This window comes from Lynx rufus, unplaced genomic scaffold (genome assembly GCF_022079265.1).
Source record: "Lynx rufus isolate CCGP_SWC_20201006 ecotype Redwood Valley unplaced genomic scaffold, mLynRuf1.p SCAF_5, whole genome shotgun sequence".
NCBI classification, from domain to species: Eukaryota; Metazoa; Chordata; class Mammalia; order Carnivora; family Felidae; genus Lynx; species Lynx rufus.
The window spans coordinates 2,178,430-2,196,573 of NW_025814867.1; the positions used below are offsets into that span (position 1 = coordinate 2,178,430).

The 18,144-nt window shown below is 50.3% G+C and overlaps 1 protein-coding gene across 2 annotated transcripts in view; it reads left to right on the forward strand.

Annotated features, from left to right (window-relative positions):
• GLB1 (galactosidase beta 1) overlaps window positions 1-18,144 on the forward strand; it is an 85,788-nt gene that overhangs the window by 27,313 nt on the left and 40,331 nt on the right. Inside the window, exons 5-11 of one of the 2 annotated variants that reach the window (XM_047100224.1) lie at window positions 778-872; window positions 2,081-2,095; window positions 4,510-4,690; window positions 7,394-7,452; window positions 8,732-8,853; window positions 8,939-8,979; window positions 14,314-14,426. In XM_047100224.1, the coding sequence (XP_046956180.1) occupies window positions 778-872; window positions 2,081-2,095; window positions 4,510-4,690; window positions 7,394-7,452; window positions 8,732-8,853; window positions 8,939-8,979; window positions 14,314-14,426 (626 nt within the window). The remainder of the gene's footprint in view (window positions 1-777; window positions 873-2,080; window positions 2,096-4,509; window positions 4,691-7,393; window positions 7,453-8,731; window positions 8,854-8,938; window positions 8,980-14,313; window positions 14,427-18,144) is intronic. The other variant, XM_047100225.1, reaches the window with a different exon arrangement.

Below are 18,144 nucleotides of genomic sequence, written 5' to 3' on the forward strand. Positions count from 1 at the left end.
CAATAATTACATGCCCAGTGATAGCATCTGGCTAATCAAAATGACAGTTCGTTTGTTGACCTTTACAGGGCGATCTGTAAAATGATAGTCTTTTTCTGGCCTTTTTCGACAACCAGAAATTATTTTCGCTGCAAACCCCGATGAGGCAGAAGGTCCCAGTAGCTGCATTTCTGCCTCTTGAAGATGCTGGTCTCGGGACGGTCAGAAGAGCAGCTAACATTGATTGAATTTGCTGTGCGAAAGGCTGGTGTCCTATGCTCTACGTGTACATCCTTCTTAGTGCATTACCCTCCCGGTTTGCAGTCCCAGCACATTATTCATGTTTTTACCCGTATTACCTCCTTTCGTCCTCACGGCCTCTTTACAAAGGGTGCGCTCTGTTATCTCCATTTGCCAGTGTCAGTATTTAATTTATTAAAGCTTCATTTTAAAAAATAAAAAAACACCCATCCTACTGTGACAGAGAGAAAGACACTCCCTTCAGGCACTCTTTTCTTCCTTCAACAAACATGGGCTGGACCAGCCTCCTGCGCTCCAGGCCTGGTGTCCCCGTGGTGGGGCAGAGACCATGCATGTGCTCCTTTCCACTGGGAACCCGCTGAGCAGATGGCTCCTTGTGGGACAGCTTTTATCACATCAGTGCGTGCAGCTACCCCATCTCAGTCTCGCTGAGTCCGGCACATCCCGATCTCGGCTGCGAGCCCCAGGGTGACAGGGCGTCAGTGTGTGTGTGCACCAAAAGCTGTGGAACGGTGCTAAACCTGTCCTCTTTTCCAGATTACCTTGCAGCCGTGGACAAGTGGCTGGGAGTCCTTCTGCCCAAGATGAAGCCTCTCCTCTATCAGAACGGAGGGCCCATTATAACCGTGCAGGTAACCTCAGAGATGAGCACGGGCAGGTGGGGGGCGGGGAAGGCTTTCATCCGGCCGCATCGTACCCGGGAGCGATGCAGAGGTGGGCCTCACAAGCCTGTTTCTCTGCAAGGCAGTGCCACAGCTGGTGATTTTATATAAGCCACACTTTGGGGAGGCATTGTCGTTCGTGGCTGCTGTATACCGGACCCTGAGCTGACTGCCCTCCAGACGCCATGCAATTATTCCGACCGATGTCTCTTTGAAAAGAACTCCAAAGGGGTGAAGTGACTTGGCCCAGGTCGCCCAGTGGGCAGGTGGCAGAGTCAGGATTGCATCCTAGGCCCACTGATCGCGTGGCCTGCCTCTTTCTCTGCTGCCACGTGGCCCGTGGCTGAGGGGGTGCAACGCGGATTAAAATGACTTGGTGTCTGCCCTGCTTAGGCAGTCAGTTCATGCTGGTTTGAAAGAGGATGTGGTGAACTGGGGCCATTCTTCTGCTTTCTCTCCTGCTTCCTGCCCCCACTCCCCTCCTTCCATGTGTTCTTTGCTCTGCAAGGACCGGTATATTGTGGCTACATCCTGTGCCAAGTATTTTCCACGTGAGAAATTGGGGCACTTGACCTGCAACCATTTGTGATGTTTGCAAAGTTACTTAGGTGAAACGCACAACCGGGGCGCCTGGGTGGCCCAGTCAGTTAAGCGTCCAACTTTTGCTTTCGGCTCCGGTCACTATCTCATAGTTTGTGAGTCTCGAGCCCCGCATCGGGCTCCGTGCTGTCAAATTCTCTCAGCCCTTTCTCTCTGCCCCTGCCCTGCTCATGTTCTCTCTCTCTCTCAATAAATAAACTTAAAAACAACAACAATAACACATAAAACCGTGTTCATTAGTCATTCGCCAAGGAACAAATGTAAAAGGGGCTGCATCCTGAAACGGCAAGGGGGTGCAGTGCAACTCCCTAGAGAAGTGTGGGCAGGATTTCCTTCTTAGGAACAATACTATGGGCCGTTGTAGGAACGGTCCCTGTGGGAAGGGAGCGTGGCCACCCTCTTGCCCTTCAGGTGTAGGTCGAATGAGGCGATGAGAAGGCCGACCTGGCCACAGTGGCCATTCTGACCCTGCATGGGGGAGAGAGGCCAGCTCGCTGCTCCCGGAGCGCTGAACGCCCCTCCACCCGTCTTGAGTCTGTACTGGTGAAGCTTATAGGAGCCCGTTTTCCCACGTGAAGATGTCAAGGCTGCAGGTGAGTGTGGCTTCGCACGAATGGGTCTTCTTCCTTTGTGTTCACCTCGGGTTTTCTCTAGTTTCCCTCGTTTTTAAATCTCTGCTTCTTCCCAAGTCACTTTCAAGCTTCGCTCACAACTTTTCTGTACCTTTTGGTCGTCGACATGCCGCGAGGAGTGTAATCGGATATGAATTCCGCAGAGGAGAGCAAAATTGGCTGCGTGAGGGGCATTTCTTGTGTGCATCCCTTGGACGACCTGAACTTGACTGTGGGTCCTGCCAGGGCCCTGCCAGCCGCCGCCTCCTCTGCCTCTGCCCTTCGCACCTCCCCCGGCTTGAATTCCATAATCCTTTTGCCCCTTGATTACTAAATAAGTAAGTGTGGGGAAGCATGGAAGAATGTAAGAAAACAGAGAAACCATAATTTGCTTCTGGAGTCAGAAGCAAAGCTCTTTACGTTCTGGGGAGATTTCCTTGATTTTTTTTCCATGCCTTTAAAACATTTCTTTTTACAGAGTCAGTGTAAACCGACCAGTTTCTTACCTGAGTCTTCTTGCTTGAGCCTACGGTCATAAGCATTTTTTCACATCATTAACAATTCTTCGCACTGGCCACCAAATTCATGGTGGCCTCTTGTCCACGTAGGCCCTCCTCTGCCTGGAGGCCTTCCCAGTTGGCTTGTTGGCGTCCATGTGACTCTCAGAACCCCTGTTAGTGCCTCCGTTTGCGAGGCCCTCCTGGCACTTTGTCCACTTTCCTCCCTGACCAGTTGTGTCTCCGTTCTCTTCTCCCCACGTGTCTGAGGTCACACCACACGTGGGTACACCTCACATGCTCTCCCCCCCGCCCCCAGTGGTTCTGGAATGGAACCGAAGCCCAGGGGTTAGAAAAGAAGGAAGTTGGCATTGGTTGACAGAACTTGGGCGCGCAAAAGTTTCTGTAACAGCTGTCTGTATTTCTCAGTGGGGTGTGCCTTTCACTCAGTGTCATACCTCTAAGATTCTTTGATATATTGGGTGGAGCTGAAGGTCATTCATTTTATGGCCTTAGAGCAATGTTTCTTAACTTCTTTTTTGTTATTGCCCCTAAAAAGCCTTTTTAGACATCTTTTTAATTAAAAATTTTTTAACATTTATTTATTTATTTATTTATTTTTGAGAGAGAGAGACAGCACGGGCAGGGGAAGGGCAGAGAGAGAGACACACACAGAATCCTGAGCAGGCTCCAGGCTCTGAGCTGTCGGCGCAGAGCCCGACGTGGGGCTCGAACCCACGAACCGTGAGATCATGACCCGAGCCTAAGTCAGACACTTAACCAACTGAGCCACCCCGGCGCCCCTGCAGACATTTTTTTCTAATTTCTTGCCCACGAAATTTTAATACCTCTGATCTACTGTAGACGTGTGTGTGTGTATATATCTGTACTTTACATATAAAAAAGAGTAAGGTGTTCTTTTCTCCCATAAGAATCCATTTTTACCTTCTGGGGCATGCCCTGTCAATGGGTGCGTCCCCGTGGGGAATGGGGGAACGCGTGCCCCAGGGCAGCATTTCCCACCCTGGCACAATTGCCACTCACGGCACCTGAAAATCCTTTGTTGTGGAGGCTCGCAAAGCAGCGGGCCTGGTAGCATCCCTTGGCCTCCACCCACCGGCTGCCAGCCGCACGCTCTCCCCCTCCAGATGTGACAACCCAAAGCATCTGCAGACCTTGTGAAATGTTCCCTGGGGGGCAAGATAACTCCTGGTTGAAAACCACTGATGCTGTTGAACGCAGACTGAGCCAATTGGTTACTAAGAACAAAGACAAGAAACGCCCTGAAAGTTTGGCGGTAGGTGGAGTAAACGGCGGTACCGGTACGTCCTTATCTGGCACTTGCCCTTGTCGCCTCCGTGGACATTTCGCATAGTGTGTTGAAGGTGGGAAGCCAGTGTTGTGACTGGTGCATGTATTATGATACCAGTTTTAAGAACAGAACAGTCTCTGTGCTTTATTCCGTGTATCTAGGGTGTGCGTGTGTGTGAATCTGGAAGGCTGAGCCAGAACGCCCATAGCAGTTATCTCTGAGTAATGGGATTAACACACGGTTTTTCTAGTTTCTTTGCATTTCCCCACATTGTCTAATATTTCTACCGTGGGAAGGTGTTGTTTATGTCAAGTTTAAAGGAGCTATTTACCCAGTATAGGGTAGAGCGTCACTACTATCCAAAATCTGACACGGTGGTTTTGTCTTTCTTATTTGGGTGGAGTGGGAGGTGGGGCGGTAAGTTTTCGTGCTGAGTTGCCCTTTGGAAGATGCGTTTTGAGGACTGAGCTAGGAGATATTTGGGGCAACGGTCGAGCTTTGGCAGTGGTTGGGCAGGGCCTCAAGCCTGCCTGCAAGGCCTCGGTCGGGATCTCCTGACCCCACCCCGCCCCTTTGTTAACTTGCAGGTTGAAAACGAATACGGCAGCTACTTCACCTGTGACTACGACTACCTGCGCTTCCTGCAGCGGCGCTTCCGCGACCACCTGGGCGGGGACGTGCTTCTGTTCACCACCGACGGGGCGCACGAGAAGTTCCTGCAGTGCGGGGCGCTGCAGGGGATCTACGCCACCGTGGACTTCGGCCCAGGTCGGTGTTCGCCGTCGCAGAGAACCGCGCCCAGGCCGCGCAGGCTCGGGGGTGGGCGGTGGGCGGTGGGCGGTGGGCGCCGGCCGGCACCCCGGGCCGCGCGTTTGCTGTGGGTACCTCGAGCGAGATTTCCCAAATGCTCCCCGACGGATCAAACGGAGTCGGTAGTGCAGCGCCCCCTGTGGCTCGCGTTAGTTATTTGAGTGAGGCCGCTGGGCCCTTAGGGCGGGAGCCGCGTGGTTAGAGCTCTGCTCGCCGAGGGCGGCTGCTAGGAGCTCCCCCTGGCGGCGGTGGCCGTGGGCTCCTCCTCCAGGTCGGCTGCCGGGTGGGTGGTGTGGCCCCGGCCTGGAATGCGTGGTCTTTCCGTGGAACTCAACATCGTGACCCTTGCGGGCCGCGGGCGGTCGGGGAGATGCTGCAAAAAGGCCTTGCCTCACCGGTTAGGGCCGTGTCAGCTGCAGGAGGCCCAGCGAGTGCAATTCCGGGGCGGCCGGCGCGGCCCGCAGGCTCCCGGCTGTGACGAGCGTTAAGGGAGCAGCTGTCATGAAGGACAGGACACCCACAGGCAGTGTATGCTCCTGAAGAGGACCCCGGACCGGATGTGCCCGCTTTCCGTCTATCTGTGCTAAGAAGGCCATTCCCGGACAATTGCATTTTTGGAATCAAATCTGTAGATTAGATAACAGGAGTGTTTGCATGTTAACCTCCCCCGTTTTTTAAATAATCGTGTTGTGTCTATTTGAAGAATGCTCATGCTCTTCGGGGAATGTACCCTGAAGTATTTAGGGGTAAAGGGCCATCATGCCTGCAACTTATTCACAAATGGTTCAGAAAAAAGTAACTGTACTGAGAGAGAGAGAGAGAGAGAGAGACAAACTGATAAAACAAATGTGGGAAAATGTTAACGACTGAGGAATCTCGGTCCTTTGGGAATTCGGGTTCTTTGTTCTCTTCTCACAACTCTTGTGTAAGGTTGAAATTATTTCAAAATAAATGTCAACCTCCCCCCTCCCCACAAAAGACCTGCCCTTCAAGCAGCATGAAGGCCCCGCTGCCTTCCTGACAGTGTAAGAGGCTCCACCCCCATGGCACGACCAGCACTGACTTTCTCTTGAGAAGGATGTGTGGAAGGCTGAAGTTGCCTTTTTTATGTATTATTTTTTAAATAATTTTTAAAGTTTATTTTACACATTTTGAGAGAGCGAGCGCGAGCCGGGGTAGGGGCAGAGAGAGAATCCCAAGCAGGTTCCGTGCTGTCAGCGCAGAGCCCGACGCAGGGCTCGATCCCACAAACCGTGAGACCGTGACCTGAGCCGAAATCGAGAGTCGAACGCCCGGCGACTGAGCCCCCCGGGCGCCCCTGAAGTTGCATTTTTAAAGAGCTTCTTCTACATTGGCAGAAAAGAAAAGAGCTGGTTTTAAGTGAATGAAGTGTTTCTAGAAACATGAGGCGTTGCTCAGAGTGTTTGGTGATGCAATAACTCGTCTACAAAGGGCTGCACAGGAAGCGGCGCTCTGGTTTCCTCCTGCTTTGGCACACTTCCCATCACAGTGATGAAAAGCACGGTATCCTTGTGTCGGGAGAAACAGTTTGAAGGTGATTCTGACTTTGCTGTAAGGCTGATGTGCATGTGGGGGGAGAGCACAGTGGCTCCGGCTGTGGGTCGAAGACAGACCAACGTGAGGCCAGTGTATGTGGGGCAGGTGGGGCTCGTGGCCGCTTCATTCACGTGTGTGGGACGGGGCAGCGCCAGGGTGAGGTCACAGGACGAGGCTCATGAGAACAGAACTGAAAGATCTGAATGCCACCCGGTGCTTAATGCTGAGACATTTACAGCCATACAGTAAATGAGATTCCACTCTTGACCAGCACGTCCTCTCCTGAAGCCTGGCCTTACAGGGGGCAAGGGGTTATTTCGAGGTCTTGGCCGGTGTCATTTCCACGCCGGGTACCTGCTGTGGGAAGTGGGTCGTGAAGTTCAGGGCCAGCGCACCCTCTGCTCTGGTTAGAGAAATACTATTCGTGCTTGTTCGTTCGCTGCAGGAAGGCAGCCCACGGCCTCCGTGGGGAGAGGTTAGTCCCGTTCAGAGGGGGAAAGGAGACAGAGGGAGCAAGCCCACACACAGGCGTCTTAATGGAGTATTTTGGAAGGAGAACTTAAGAGCAAGTGGCCTGGAATGGCTGACGATGTACAGATTCAAAATCAGAGTGTGCGCCGTGACTCGGGCATAAAAAGACAATGAGACCACATCTCTCCCTTTGATTTGTTAATGGCCTGGCACGTAGCTGTGGCATTAGGATGTGTGTGGGGGGTGCCGTGGAGGCTGAAAGGAAGTGTCTTCAAAGCAAGCCCCAGCCCGTAGGGAGCATCTCGGTCAACCAGATGGACCTCTCTGTGAAGAGAGAAGGACGCAAAACGTGCGGGGAAACCCAGGTGGAGAAGACAAGCTTGTGACGTGATCTCCTGAGACAAGGCGGTCAGGAAAGACCATAGGGACCCGCTCTGAGAAGAAGTAACGTTCCGTGATCCCCACACATCCTTCGGATGGATGGTGTGGGTCCAGCCTAAAGCTGACTGGGGGATGTTCCAGGCCCCCTGGGGGCCAAGGGCAGGGCCTCAGGCTAAAGGTCTGTGCAGGACTCTTTTTACTTGACTTGTCATTCCCACGACTGACCTTTCTTCTCCGTCTCGTAACTTCCAGATGCCAACATCACCGCTGCTTTCCAGATCCAGAGAAAGAGTGAGCCCAGAGGACCGTTGGTAAGAACTGGGGGTGAGCTGTGGGTCGAGGCGAGGTTGCTTGCAGTAACTAAGGGGGTAGGTCCTTGCCTTTTCCGGCTGTGGAGTCTGCAGCTGAGTGGGACCAGGGGCACGTGGCCCTCTGGGCGCAGTGACAGCACTGGCGTGGAACACAGTGGGGACAGATGTGCCTGCCCTGCCATGACTCGGGCTCCGCGCTCTTTCATGCTCCCTCCTGCTCGGCACTGATGGGGGTGTCGGCACTGCTCGGCACTGCTCTCACAGGGGGTGTCGTTTTCTCCATTGTCGCCAAGCCTCAGAAAACACGTCACTTAGCCGGGGCCGTACGGCTGGCGAGGGCCAGGGCCAGCGTCTGAGTTCAGGTCTGTGTTTCTTGAGAGCTCTTTGCGACAGAGCTTCTCCGTCTTAATGTGCGTGTGAATCGCGGAGGAATCTGGGTAAGACACGCGGCCCGCGTGGGGCCCGAGCGTTGGCATTTCCGACAGGCATCCTGGGGAGCACAGGCTGAGTTCGGGGGCTTTCTGGCATGCCGCAGAGGCAGCCAGGAGGAGGAGGCGACAGGAACGTCCGGGCAGGTCTGCACAGCCCTTCAGCTTCTCCCTTGTCCGTAGTCGTCACCCTTGTTTCTCGGCACAGTTTGAGGGCTGGGGTCCTGTGCCTTCTGTGCAGCCGGCCAGGCTGCCCCCGACCCGTGCACACAGCCTTTCCTGAACACGGTCTCTGAGCTGTGCAGAACCTGTGTTCACAGACTGGATGGAGCTGTTTCCCAAACCCTGACACAGGCAGCCCCAGAACACGTCCAGGTTTCTTCCTCCTTCTCCAGACGAAGGGCGTGGCAGGGGCGTGCTCTAGAGAGCCGTGAAGTGCCTGGGGTTTGCTTCGCAGAATACTCGGGCAGGTCCGCCTCAGCTTACGTCAACCCGTGATCTGAAAATCCGGATGGACACAACGGGTGAACTTAGATCTGACAGTTTGGTGAAAATATTTTGCCATCGGATTCTTTTGCCCACCAACATTTCCTGCCTTGTTCAAACTGGGGGCTGGCTAACAAAATTTTGTTGCGGGTACAACTTTCCAGGAATACCTGTATTGTTGGCACCTAAAAACTGAGTTTGGGCAGTGACCCTCATTGGTCCCCCGGCTCTGGGTTAAGCAGTACACGTACACGGCCCGCTCTACCCATCGCTCGGTGGGGTAGATAGGGTGATGGTTCTAGAGAAGTGCCAACGTCTGAAGGTCACGAGTCTGTCCTGAGCTCCCTGTCCTTTCCTCTTTTTAGGTGAACTCTGAATTCTATACTGGCTGGTTAGACCACTGGGGCCAACCTCACTCAAGAGTGAGGACTGAAGTGGTAGCTGCCTCCCTCCATGACGTACTTGCCCATGGGGCGAATGTGAACTTGTGAGTGGTAATTTCTGGAAGGGAGGGCACCCTCCATAGCTATGGGCTCGTAGTTAAGTATGTCTGTTCTCTTGTTTCCTTGCAGGTACATGTTTATAGGTGGGACCAATTTCGCTTATTGGAATGGTAAGAGCAGTTTAACGTGTTCATGGAAGCTTATGCTAGAATGTTTCTGGGGCTTGACCTGGGGGTAGGGAGTGCCTACAGACAACTTTTATTTTCTAATATGTAGAAATTTCCTAATACGTAAGAACTGCCTACATAATTTTTAAAATCACGATAATTTTTTCTTAAGGAACAGAACCTGTCCACTTAGAAAGCCTATTGTTTATTTATTTATTTTCAAGTTTACTTATTTTTTTTTTAGTAATGGGGCTCCAACTCACAACCCCAAGATCAAGAGACGCGTGCTCTTCCGACCAAGCCAGACAGATGCCCCAGAAATCTTGTTGTTTAAAAAAAAAAATTTTTTTTAATGTTTATTTATTTTTGAGAGAGACAGAGAACAAGCAGGGAAGGGGCAGAGACACAGAATCTGAAGTGGGCTCCAGGCTCCAAGCTGACAGCACAGAGCCTGATGCGGGGCTTGAACTCACAAACTGCGAGATCATGACCTAAGCCAAATCGGATGCCGAACCGACTGCGCCCCCAGGTGCCCCCCAGAAACCTTATTGTTTTAAACAAGGTAGCTGGGTAGGTCCCATAGTCTCTGGCTATAGCTTACTTGTTCATGTATTCTGCTGTGATCTCTTTTCTTTTCTTTTCTTTTCTTTTCTTTTCTTTTCTTTTCTTTTCTTAAACATTTTGTTTTGTCGAGATATAATTCACATACCATAAAACTCACAATTTTATGAGTCACAGTTTAGTGGTGCTTCGCATATCACAAAGTTGCATACCCATTACCACCACCTAGTTCCAAAACATTTTCACTACCCCGAAAAGAAACCCCTTACCAGAGAAACTCCCCACTCTCTCTCCTCCCGGCCCTTAGCAACCATGAGTCTGTACTCTCTGTCGTTGTGAATTTGCCTATTCTGGGCGTTGCTTATAAATAGAATCATACGATATGTGGTCGGCTTTGTGTTTCACTTCTGCCCCTTAGGCAGGTTGAAAAGATGGGTCTTTTCAAGGTCCGTCCATGTTGTGGGATCCGTACTTTAGTTTTTTTACTGATAAATAATATTCTGTTGCCCGGATATACAACATTTTGTTCATCCAGATGTCAAATTGATGGGTATTGGAGTTGTTACCACATTCTGGCCATTATAAATAATGTTGCTATGAACGTTAACATGTAAGTGTTCATTTGAATCCCCGTTTCAGTCTTTTGGGCGTGTACCTAAGAGGGCGTTTGCTGGATAATAGGGTAACTAACTTTTAAGATCAGAGTTTGAGGAGCTGCTATACTGTTTTCAAGGTGGCTGTACCGTTTCCCATTCCTGTATGGTCTCTCCCTTTTTATCAGGAAAAATTACGAAAAATTCTCTTCACTGCCATTGAGTTTTGCAGGCAAGTCATGCTATATTAGCCTTTTTCTCAGGCTCTTTCCTCACCCCTCTCCACAGCTGCCCTTTCTCTCTGAATCACTGAGGATGCCCCCCAGTGCTGAGTTTTGGAAGCTTAATTTGGCCTGAACCTCCCAGGATCTGACCCTAATGAACAGCTCTCTTCTGTGCGAGGTGGGATGGGCTGGAAGACCTTGCCTACAAGTGTTACTGTTATTAGTAACTAACATCATTAGTGTTACTAATATCATCACTGTTACTAGAGGCAAGAAGGGAGATACTGCAAAACTCAGATGTCACTTCTTAAAAGATCACAGTATGCCAACTGAAGTTTTAGATCATGTCTGGGTGCCCATCTTCTCATTAGAAACAGTTAAGATTTTGTGGCGCCTTTTTCATTCAGTAGATAAGGATTCCACCTGCTTTCCATTCGTGGAATGGTACCAAGCATCCATTCCAGGAATGAAGACTGATATTTGGGGGGAACTTTGTAGCTCACGATACAATTTTTTTTATCTTGTACTATTTTACGTAAAATGATGCATTCTTCTTTTTTGAAAATTTAGATCTATAAAAACGACCCCTCAGAAAATGGAAGTTGTCTTCAATCCTTTGCCTTGCTCCTGACCCTGTTATAAATAACAAGTCTCTCTTCTGCCTCTGTTTTCTCAGTTAGTTCTCATAGCAGTCTCATCTAGGCCAGAGATTATGGACCCATTTTACAGATCAGAAAAGCAGGGTGCAAAAAAAAGTCCACAGGTTTCCCATTCAGCTGGCAGGGGATAGGACTCGAACTTGGGCCTTGGAAAGCTGGTCACTGCCCTTTGGACCACCTCTTGCATCCCAAAGCCCTTGCACCAGCTCCCAAACCAGCCCCTCCCGTGTTTGTGGGCCTCTCTGACCTGCCCTAGTGCTTGGTCTTCCTGGCGGACGTGGGGGAGGGCCAGTGTGTGCTTCTCTGTGGCCGCTCCTCAGGCCAGATCCCAGAGGAGCGCCGTGAGAGGGAAGGCCCCTGGCAGGGAGCTCACTGCCCGTCCTGCCCAGGGGGGATGCACCTGTCCATGCACGTGTGTGCACCCCACTCTGCCTGCGTGCATCCCCATCTGGAGGCCTCCTGCGGGACCCAGGCCATCCTGGACTTCTCACACGACGTGCAGAGTTGCGGAGCGGTGAGCCTTGCCGTTTTGTGTGCCTTCCCACCTTGCACTCCCTACCACGGGCAGAGGACGCTTGAGTTAGCGCGCTTTCTCTCCGACACTGCCCTGGGGTGGCCTGAGGGCATCCAGAGAAAGATTCTGTGGGTGAAACCAGAGCAAAGACTTTGTTTTTCAGTCCATCCTTTGGCCACTGGCCAGCTTCCGTGCCTGGCTTCCCTTGGCCTGTGATTTTGTCTCTGGCAGTGACATTTGTTCAGTTCAACTTGGTGGCCACTGATTGAGCTCAGCTGTGGGAGTGAGCTCTGAAGCGTAAGCTCTAGGGGCAGGCACCTGGTGTGGTGCCACTCATATAAATAGGAAGGTGGGCAAGGTGACTGCCACATTAGAGCTAGGAGAGGGGCCACAAAGGAGATGAGCTCCTTGCAACAAGGGATGTGGTTTCATGTTTCTTTGCATCTCACAGCAAAGGATGTGCTTTAATGTACGTATCCGCACAGGCGCTGCCTCCAGTCAGGAAAAAGCGAGGCAAAGGAAGGCCTGGGTCAGTTCAGTTGCTCAAGTGGTCCCAGTCCCTCAGACATGTAGATTTTGTGCAGAGAGAACTAATGAAACGGGGTGTTGGGGGGCTGACCTGATCCTCGGCCGCGCTCATCTGTCAGCTCCACCACCAGTAGGATCCCCCCAGGTCCAGTAGGATCCCCCAAGGTCCAGTAGGATCCCCCCAGGTCCAGTAGGATCCCCCCAGGTCCAGTAGGATCCCCCAAGGTCCAGTAGGATCCCCCCAGGTCCAGTAGGATCCCCCCAGGTCCAGTAGGATCCCCCAAGGTCCAGTAGGATCCCCCCAGGTCCAGTAGGATCCCCCCAGGTCCAGTAGGATCCCCCAAGGTCCAGTAGGATCCCCCCAGGTCCAGTAGGATCCCCCAAGGTCCAGTAGGATCCCCCAAGGTGGCGCCATCATTCACGGGCTGTGGGATCAGACCAAGGAGTTCTTACTAAGTCACAGGTGAGATGTCAGACTTTGTGCCTCCTTTGCTTAACGGTTAGATATGGTATGAGATGATCCTAAAGCAGCTTTATTCTCACACCCTTGTGTTGCAAAATGCTCTTAGGAGTAGAAGAGAAAGGCCTGGCACAGAGCCTTACTAGTCCACAGGCGCCAGCATCAGCATCACCTGGGAGCCTGTTAGAGACCCCGGCTTAGTCGGTTGAGCGTCTGACTTCGTCTCACAGTTCGTGAGTTTGAGCCCTGCACTGGGCTCTGTGCTGATGGCTCGGAGCCTGGAGCCTGCTTCCGATTCTGTGTGTCCGCTCTCTCTGCCCCTCCCCCACTTGTGCTCTGTCTCTCTCTCTCTCTCTCTCTCTCTCAAAAATAAATAAACATTGGGGCGCCTGGGTGGCTCAGTTGGTTAAGCGTCCGACTTCAGCTCAGGTCACAATCTCACGGTCCGTGAGTTCGAGCCCTGCATCGGGCTCTGTGCTGACCGCTCAGAGCCTGGAGCCTGCTTCCGATTCTGTGTCTCCCTCTCTCTCTGCCCCTCCCCTGCTCATGCTCTGTCTCTCTCTGTCTCAAAAATCAATAAAAAAACGTTAAAAAAATTTTTTTTAAATAAAAAAATAAAAATAAATAAACATTAAAAAAAAAAACTTTTAAAGGAAGGCAGAGTCTCAGGTCCCACCCAAGACCTGCTGACTCAGAATCTCTGGTGCGGTGGGGCTTAGGAATCTGAACAGGCTCTCCATGTTGCACGGGTAAGTTTTCTATGTATAGCACAGGCTCGCTACCCACTAATGCACCCAGTCTCCTGCCTGTGAACATCATCTGTGACAAGGCTGGGGCCCACTGGTCCAGACCTTGCCCCTGGAACGATAATTGCAAGGCCCTTTACCTTTCTAGTCTTTGAGTACACAGTATGATCAGTGTTATTGGTCTCTGTGGCGGGTTTCATTCCCTGGGAAACGGACCGTGATTCCCCAGCGGGAGGTTCTTGGGGCACGTTCCAGGAGCAGCACCTTCAGAGAGTGTGGGTGGTGGCCCTGGGCACCGGGAGGGGGTTGAGGCCGGAGGGAGTTCTGGAGTGGCTCGGCTGGTTCTAGAGAGAGCTCTGGAGCTGGGACACCAGGGGCTGGGTTTCTGAGCCCTCGTGGTCACTTGTTGCACATGCGCTGTCCCCCGAGGGCCATAACCTTGGCAGGGTGGCCCAGCAGAGGCCCGAGAGCAGAGGGCGCATCTGAGAGCTGTCAGCAGCCAGCCGTCCCGGGAGCTGGGGGAGTGAGGGCGTGACTTGCTCCTGAATGGGCCGGGAGAAGACACCGCAGGTCCTCTGACCGCACAGGTGCTAGAGACCTCATGGTTACGCTTGACTCCGTGGGGTAACGTGTGTCTGCAGTCCTCTCCCGTGTTGTGTCCGAGGGCATGGGAACGATCGCAGACGTGGGTCATGCCAGAAGCCTGCCATGACTCCTTTGAGACACTGACCTCATTTTGTGGGAGCTTCAGCTCCCTGCTGGTTCAGTGGTGGTGACATCTGCTGGGGTCCCCGCTGAGGGCTCTTGCTGGGCGAATGGGCGGGGACGGCGCCTTATAGGCTCTAAGGTGCTTGTGAGGGGCCACCTGCTGGAAGAAACGTGTTTCTCTAAACCTTGCCTCCTCAGGGCCACCTCTGTGTCATTTGACAGTGGGTTCTAATGTGCCCTTTATGTTCTCCCCCGACAACAACCCTGAGCCCAGAAGTCCCAAAGAACTTGTCCCGGGGGGGAGGGCCCTCAGTAGTTACCCGTGGCATGTTTTTGTCTTCCAGGGGCCAACATCCCCTACCAACCACAGCCCACCAGCTACGACTATGACGCCCCACTGAGCGAGGCAGGGGACCTCACTGACAAGTATTTTGCTCTGCGGGACGTTATCCGGAAGGTGGGTGCCTGGTCCGGGCCGCAGGGAGTGGGGCTTGGATATAGCCTGCTTTGGATGTGTTGTGCTCTGTAGATGAGTCCCTGGAGCACTTGTGCTTAAAAGGGCGTATGGAGGGGAGGCCTCAGGTGGATTTGGTTGGCCTTGGGTCTTGACCCTCACCTGATTAAGAGCAAGCCTGTGAGCACGTTACTTCACTCGTCTATTCTTTGTGAAGCTGGGACAGTAGCACCTCATTGCATCATAAGGACCGAAAAGGACATCTGTGGGGCCCCTGGGCGGCTCAGTCTGTCTAGTGGCCGACTCCAGCTCAGGTCACGTTCTTGAGGTTCGTGAGTTCGAGCCTGCTGCTGTCAGCGCGGAGCCTGCTTGGAATCCTCTGTCCCCCCGCCTCTCTCTCTTCTCCTCCCCTGCTTGCGCTCTCTCTCAAAAATAAATAAACAGTAAAAAACAAAAAAGGCCATCCATAAGGCATCCGGTATAGGCCTGGCACATGTGTTGTCCGACGACTGGTGGCCGTTCCAACTGTTTGTACTGAAGGTAAGAAGATGTGTGTCCACGTGAGTAGCTGAAGCACGTAGGAGAGAAAATCCGCAGGCTTTGTGAAGCATGGTGCAAAGGTGAGCTATCAACAGCACCTCCGTTCTTCATCTGGGGCAAGTAAGTGCCGCTTCCGTTCGGCCTGCCAGCCGAACGCTCAGTCCTGCTAACAGTTGTGACCTTTTGAGGCATCTAAAGCACCCAGGTGGGGTTTCCTGTCTCTGCTGTGGGTGTGAAAAAAAAAAAAAACCAAACCACAATTTTTCTGCTCAGTCACCTGAGTTTTGAAGTTAAAAAACAAAAGGTTTTCTGCCTATAAATGGTATGGACCTTTTTTTGGTTTAAGGATGCCTTAGTCTCAATTTAAGCCTACGTGTACAAATTCATCTTATGAAATACTTTAAGCGTATTGAAAAATGTGATCAATACTTAACTCCTCTAAGAATTTGCCCACTTCGCCTGAATTTTCAGATTTATGGTTGAAATGTTGCGCTCGCTACTTTTTACTATGAGTTTCGTCTTCGCAGAGTTCATAGCGATGACTCCCCAGTTCTCTCTTGTATGTTCGTTCTGTTTCAAAGCTCCTTGTGCCTCTCTTTGGCATTTCCTTCCTTTATTTGAAACTTAGCTTGTAATTCAGCCTTTCTTCTTTCCTAATATAAATATCAAGGTTATGTATTTCCTTCAGGTTCCTCTATAGCTCCTTCTTCTAAGTGTTGATATGCAACATGCTTACTATAGTTTGCTTCTAATAATGCCTGTTTGGATTTCTCTTGGCCCTAGAAATGTTCAGAAGTCGTTCAGAAGTAGCAATTATTAACATGATTATTTTTATAATTTGTTGGTTTATAACATATTTGCATTCTGGGTAGAGAGCATGGTCTATTTGATGTGAATCCCTTGAAATATGTCAAACCGAGTCCTGGAGCCTGGCATGTGTCAATATGAGTCAATGTTCCATGTGTTCTTGAAAAGACTGTATGTTTAGGGGGCGCCTGGCTGGCTCAGTCGTTCGAGCAACTCTTGATTTCTGCTCAGGTCATGATCCCAGGGTCGTGGGATTGAGGGCCATGTTGGGCTCCACACTGAGCATGGAACCTGCTTAGGATTCTCTCTGTCTCTCCCTCTGTCCCTCTCCCCTGCTCGCATGCTCTCTTTCTAAAATAAAAGAATAGAATTTTTTTTTAAAAAAAGACTATGTTTTAAAAAATTTTTTAATGTTTATATTTAAGAGAGAGAGAGAGACAGAATGTGAGCAGGAGAGGGGCAGAGAGAGGGGGAGACACAGAATCTGAAGCGGGCTCCAGGCTCTGAGCTGTCAGCACAGGGCCTGACTCAGGGCTTGAACTCATGGACCGTGAGATCATGACCTGAGCCGAAGTCAGACGCTTAACCGACTGTGCCACCCAGGCGCCTCAAGACTATATGTTTTATGATTGTTGGATATCATCTATATACGTGTTCCTTAGCTTAAGCTTCTTAATGGTGCTGCTGATATCTTTGATATCCTTCCTGGCTTTTTATCCATGTATTCTATTATTTGTTAAAGGATTGTGTTTCTCTTTGTAATTGTGTATTAGAATTAGGAATGCAAATTGAGAATGAAATCTTTCAGTATCATTTATTTAGTATCATCATGTATGTAGCTCTGTATCTCTAATAATGCTTTTTACCTTCAAGGTTTTTTTTGTCTGATACTAATGCATTTTTTCGGTTAATGTTTACTGCTACATCTTTCACAATACTTTAATTTCAACCTTTGAATATCTTTTTTTTTCACATGTCCCTCGTTAACAAGATATAACTGGATTTTTGAAAAATCTAGTTTAAACATTTTTTCTAATTGGTACATTCATTTATGCTCATTCATTATGATTCTTGATATACATTGATTATTTTCAACTGTCTTACTTTACAAGAATCTATTTGTTCACCTTTTTTTTTTTTTTAAAGAATTTTTGACGTTTATTTTTGAGAATAGAGGGAGACAGAGCGCAAGCAAGAGAGGCGCAGAGAGTGAGGAAGACAGAATCCGAAGCAGGCTCCAGGCTCTGAGCTGTCGGCACAGAGCCTGACGTGGGGCTCAAATTCACACACCACGAGATCATGACCTGAGCCAAAGTCAGTCCTGAGCCACCCGGCACTGTATCTCATATTAAGCCCACTTAACATCCCTTGTGACTTATATGTTTTATTAAGGCCATGTATTTTAGTTCCCTTAGGTTTAGAGTTCATGTATTTTAACCCTTTCTTTTAAAAAATCCCATGAGGCATTATAGTTGTATTAGACACTATTTGACTTGACCCACATTGTTTGTTTATTCACAAGTAATTCCACAAATGTTTGGCAAGTTCCCTCTGTATGCCAGGTATGATTTTAGCTGTTTGGTATATATAAGGCTTCCTTGAGAAGGTAAAGCTGGAGTGAAGACTTCAAGGTGATAGGACAGCCATGTGGGACATCCGGGGTGAGAGCATGCAAACGGAATGTCAGCAGTGAAGAGGTGGCCATGTGCATGGCATTTCATGTACAAGTTGTCCACCTGTGTTTCTTCTGTGTACTACCTGTGCGGGTTCCTTCCCCGTTTCTCTGCCTATTTGTTTTCTGTGTAATTTGCAAGAGTTCTATTGTGGCATTTTTACCAGTTTGGGGGGTTTCTTCAGTGTTTTTTTCCTGCAAAAAACAGTCCTGAGTTATTATATAGTCAAATGTTTCACTTCTCTCTCTCTCTCTTTTTTTAAATTTTTCTTTAATGTTTATTTTTGAAGGAGAGAGAGTGTGTGAGTGCTGAGTGGGGGAGGGGCAAAGAGAGGGGAGGGGGAGGGAGAGGGAGACACAGAATCCAAAGCAGGCTCCAGGCTCTGAGCTGTCAGCACAGAGCCCGACGCGGGGCTCGAACCCACAAACTGAGATCATGACCTGAGCTGAAATTGGACACTCAACCGACTGAGCCACCCAGGCGCCCCTCATGGCTGCTTCCCTAGCCTAGTAGTAGAAATAAATTCCTGTGGGGTGCTTACAGGTTTTATGACTTCACGTTTTATGGTCAAATATCGATGTACGTGGAATTGCTAGTTTTGCTGTTGGGAGTGAGGTTGGGATTCAGCTTTATTCATCTCTTAAGTTACCAGCCGGTTAAAGTATTTGGGTCTGTTTTCAGATTCTTTTATGTTACTGAAT